The sequence below is a fragment of the Antrostomus carolinensis genome, unplaced genomic scaffold (assembly GCF_000700745.2).
Source record: "Antrostomus carolinensis isolate BGI_N321 unplaced genomic scaffold, ASM70074v2 scaffold7026, whole genome shotgun sequence".
In the NCBI taxonomy this organism is placed as follows: domain Eukaryota; kingdom Metazoa; phylum Chordata; class Aves; order Caprimulgiformes; family Caprimulgidae; genus Antrostomus; species Antrostomus carolinensis.
In genome coordinates this window covers 34,224-39,426 of record NW_010321077.1, presented here as the reverse complement: position 1 = coordinate 39,426, position 5,203 = coordinate 34,224, and the positions used below count along the sequence as shown (strand labels likewise).

At 34.6% G+C, this 5,203-nt stretch overlaps 1 protein-coding gene across 1 annotated transcript in view; it reads left to right on the top strand.

The window, feature by feature from the left end:
- Positions 1 to 315: 315 nt before the first annotated feature.
- DGLUCY (D-glutamate cyclase) overlaps positions 316 to 5,203 on the top strand; it is a 27,245-nt gene continuing 22,357 nt past the window's right edge. The window contains exons 1-4 of the mRNA XM_010169782.2: positions 316 to 360; positions 1,270 to 1,381; positions 4,232 to 4,385; positions 5,080 to 5,203. The exon at positions 5,080 to 5,203 is cut by the window's right edge and continues 75 nt beyond it. Coding sequence (XP_010168084.2) covers positions 316 to 360; positions 1,270 to 1,381; positions 4,232 to 4,385; positions 5,080 to 5,203 — 435 coding nt within the window. The remainder of the gene's footprint in view (positions 361 to 1,269; positions 1,382 to 4,231; positions 4,386 to 5,079) is intronic.

Genomic DNA, 5,203 nt, shown 5'->3' with positions numbered 1-5,203 from the left:
TTGGGAAACATTTTGGACATATAACCTGTGATGAGAGTGTAATTTCAGTAAAAGCATATCAGTACTTTTACTTCAAGTTAATTAAGGAGTGAGTTGCTCAGAGGTATACTTTTTCACAATAAAATGTTTCCCTTATATTCCACTCCACTGTGAGAGTGAAACTTTGTACTATCGTAGTTATAGTACAAAAACTATAGACCTTTAACAGAAAAGTTAACTTTTGCTAGAAAGTTGTAACATCTCATTGTACATTAATTTGCTGGCATCTTTTTAAAAAAGCAGCACAGCTTCTATCATATTTATTACATCTTATGAATGACATCAAGAATGGCTTCTTCTGAATTAAAGAAAAATTTGGAGGTTGGTAATTTGATTGCTTGGAGGATAGTTCAGTGTTTTTACTTAAACATGCCCAAGGTTAAAATCATAAGTACCCAAGTTATTATTTTACTCTGAGCTATCTTTTACTTTTTCATAATAGTGATGTAATAAACCCTTTTTGGTTATTAGGTAGTTTAGGTTGAGGGAAGAACTTTGTGTGAATTTTGACTAGATTGCAGAAAAATCTTAAAATCTTAAATCTCAGAAAGACGCAAAGAGACAGATATTGATTGTAATTAGCGTACTTACCTCTTCCTACTCCAGATTGTGTGACAAGTGACATAAACATATCTATGTCTCCTTTCCTAGTGGAAGAATAGCCATGGGAGTATTCACTTCTACATAATTAATGTTTGAAAAATATAATGCATGTGGAATGTATTAAAATGACATTTTCTGAACGTAGTTCTCTCTTTACCACAAGGTTGTATTGCTAATTATCTAAAAGCATTTTGAACAGAGAAGTAACATTGCAGATTATAGCTTGGTAGGCTAATCCATTTGTGGAATTGCAGAATTACAAGGAATTTTGGAAAAGTGAATACTCTAGGATATTAATATTTATCAGGGTGGCAGGGGGTGGAGGGGGGGAATCTGTTTCTTACATTACAGGCCAGCAAAACTTTGCATTTTGTACTGAATGTTAGAATGCATGTTTCTGGCTAATTTATTTATAAAGATTCAGTTTGCATTTAGTCATAAAATGTCAGTGAAATAACCTTGTGACTCTCATCTGCCTTTTGGATAATAACTTGGAATTTCCCAGTGATGATAACTTTGGTGAAGCACAAGGAAGAAAAGTAAGCTAAGTTATCCACAAATCAGAATTTCAAATGTCAAAAAATAAATGTGCTTTGTGTTTAAATTTATAATTATCTTTCTGTTAAGGCTGAAGAGATGATTTTGACAGGAGGCTTGAAATCTCTCCTTCCCCATGTGCTAAGAAAAATAATTCGTTGCAACAGGCTCAGTATTAGTAGTACTTCTGGAATGGCAGAGGGTAAGTAAACCTAACAGCTCTAAGTGCAAAAGTGGCTCCATTTTAAATTCACAGCTGTGTGTTTTCTTTTTTTGTTTGTGAAGGAATGTAGGAATATCAAAAGCACAAAAGTAAAACAGAAGAAAATATTGACTTACGTTCTTAAGTCACTTGGGTATTTTTGAAATCACACTATAAGCACCTGACACTGTTCTTAAGTCATAAAGCTATGTCAGAGAAAATATGTCATCCTACCTGTGTAAAGTACATGGACTTTGTTTTCAAAGTTTGCAGTGTGTCCCTCAGCTCCCAGTTATGTCAGTGAGAAATTATGGACCCAGAAAATCTTTGAAAAATCTTCAACCAAATCTGGCTTTTCTTTCATATGTTATTATCACATTTGTAGGGTGACATGCTGTGTTCTTCACAGAGACCTTGCTTTGTGTAGTGCATCAGAATCACTCTGGGGAAGAATTAGAGACATATAGTTACAGAAGTTTTCTGCCTCAGTTGTTGCAGAAGTTGGAAATTACTGACTCAGCAAGACTAGGGATTATAAGGGGGAGGGGAAAAATAGTTTTATAGTCAGATAACTGAGTGCATTCTGGAAAATTTATTTCTGTCTTGCCTGTCATAGCTGAACTTTTATAGAAGCAGGGAAGTCTGTGTCATTGTTCCAATCAACTTTAAATTGTGACTTTAACATAACTAAAAATACTGCGGCAACTACCTGATCAACAAAGCTGTGTGTAGTAGCATTACTATAGCATAAGAACATTAAGAGTTATTTTATAAAATCTTGAAAAATACTAATGGAAAACATGTTATAATCTGCAGTTTGCCCCAACTGTATTTTTAAGCGCATGTATTGCTGCAGTACTTCTAAATGTTTTAATTTTAACATTTGTGAAAAGTATTGTTTACATACAAAACAAGTTCAAACTTCTAGACATGAGCATACAGCTCCATTAAGCGCTAACTAAAAAACCTAGGGTAATTAGAATCTCTCAGAATCCTTAAAATTGTCTTCCGTTATTGGGTGATATACTACTAAAATAATTATTTCTCACTGCCCTCATTGTCATTCACCAAAGAAATTAGAAACTTTTTCTAAACTTCTCTGAACCGGGACATGAGTGTGTTGAATTAGTGCATGGGTTGATCAGCATGTCCAGCTTCACTAACACTGCTTGTGAATATATTTGTAATGATGGATACACGATGCAAATATATATATATATAAGCTGATATGCGAAGGGAAAAATATTTTCATCTATTGAGAAAGTAAGGATAGTAGTTGGCAGGAGCAATGAGGCTGTCAAAGAGTTATAATGAAACTTCTTCAGTTTACAGAATATCTCAAAGTTACCTACAGATTCAGACTTTCATCTGAGACTAGTATCTTAAATTCAGTGTTGTCAGAGGTGAATGCACTGACTAAAACCATAGTTTTAAGAGTCTGTGGATATCACCAGCACAGGAGAAAGCGCCTGTGGATTTCATATGGATGTCGGGGAATGAAGTTGAGGGGGAACTGAATACAGTATTTTATTCAGTGGTAAATTTAGTATGTTTATTTAACAAAAATGTATTTCTGTATTTAGCAAGAAACTGTTTCTGTATTTAGTAACTTTTGCTAGTAATAAAATGATTTTTTGTGCTGAGTACTCCCAAGAGAGCAGTTTGTGGGCACATTCAGTATGCAAATAAATGCTTACCTCAGACTTTGCTTTGCGTTTTTGAATCAGGAATAGAATTTTATCTTTTGCTTTCTTTGTTAGCTTTGGTCAAGAGTAAGATTTGGCTGATTTTCTACAGACTTTTAAGGTATATCATTGATTTCAACTAAATGATTGCTTCTTGGCTGACAGGCTACCGCAATATTTAGGAAAGTGAGAACTTCTATGTAGCCTTTTACTTGCCTGTCTGATATCAGACACAGTAATAACTTTTCAAGACAGTATCAATACCAGAGTTAAAGACTGTTAGTTTTCAGTCTTATACACCCCAGACTAGTGGTACTCCAAATTCCCTCTCTGTATTTGAACAGCTGGTATTTACATGCAGGAAAATTAAAATGACCATTAACTACTACTGTATAGAAAATAAGATTTGCTAAATAAATGTATGTGAGCTTTCTTCATTGATACTCATTGCAGAAATGTTCATGTCTTTAGAAGGTATCACATGGTAGTAGTCAACAGTCTTTTAAATCAAAGTTGAGTCCAAGTGAAGAAACTGTAGCAGTTCTGTTCATTTTAGTTTTCTAAATTAGAAATAGTAGAAATGACTGAGATTCAGTGTGACAGGCAAGAGTTTATTCCGGAGCTGTAATTATATCTGTTCAGTTGCAGCCTGCAGTAAAATTCCATAGCCAACAAACTCTAAAGAATGGGGTACATAATGTCAAGATACCAGGAGTTTACTGTTGGACTGGCCATGATTTATAGCCTGCTATTAAATGAAAAAAAATGGCAAAACTGTGGTATGTGACAGCCTTCCTTTGGCCCTGTGCTAACATACGCAAGTAAAGCATTTTCCTATAGAACACTAATTTCCCAGGTTAGGCAATAAATTATGTTTATATATGGATTCATAGAAGTGTTTATTAAAGTAATTATGCTGTCTTCATATTCTAGTACTACCCATATCTGCCAACTATTTTAGCTGTGAAGAACTTCAGACTACATCTAGCTATGATTTCAAAAACATTTCACAAAGTTGTTTAATTTAATTACAGACTTCTGAATCAAGAATTCCCTTGAGGTAATTTTTTATAGACCATCTAAAGAAATCTATACAGAAAAGTTACTGTTTCACAAACAAAAAGCTGAATGAATAACCAGTCGTTCCTACCTTCCACAATTACAGGCTATAAACAGGCCAATGTGGTGATTTTGCACAAGTCCCTGGCTGATGACTTTGAGAAGTTTTGCCATGCAAATGATGGACCCCTGCCGCTGCTATACAGAAGTAAACCAGGTGATTGGAAATGTCCTTCTCTGAGTAAGGATTCTGATATCAGGTAACTACAGACCAACTCTGCTTCTCAAAATACTGCAGTGAAGGCTGGTGGTGATTAGGAGGGTTTCAAGGAACAGCCTGCTCACACTGTTGCACGTTCTGAACAGGTTGATTTTCTTGGAGTTATACCTTTGAATGAAAACTATGCACAAGTATAACAGCCTGATCGTCTTGTTCTTGAGAAACACGTTACGATAATTGTCAGTGTTACAAGTATTTCTCTAATGCAAAAGTGAAATTGTTTAATTTCTAAATACTTTGCAGTCTGAGCCAGCAGAATTAAATAATAAGATTTTACCTTTGTTTATTTAGTAGTAACGCAGGCATCGTGACCATATGATATTTGTAGGGCCTCTGAAATTTAAAAGATGTACTCCTGTAATAAATGCTAAAAACAAGACTTAAAACAGCTCCCTAATTTTTGAAGCCCTGCAACAAGATACATATAAGGAACATTTACCTATAAAACCTAAAAAATACCAAACTCTAACATGCCCTATTTACTGGGTTGTTTTTGTGCAGAATAAGGTATTCTGGGGTTTTTGCACGTGTTTGTTTAATTGTTACTCAGAAAGAAAAGAAATGGATGAAGTAGGCTATATCTTGTGGTTTGATACTAGGTTAATGTAAATTAAAATAATTCACCTTGTTTTCAAAAAATATGCTAAAGCTGTGATAACTTCTTATTTCACTAGAACTGACTGCCTACAGTACAGAATGTATGAGCATGGAGTCTGTACTGGATCCCTGAAAAGCCTAAAGGAGTACTCTGAACAACTTAAGGACATGGTGACTTTTTATTTAGGCTGCAGCTTCTCT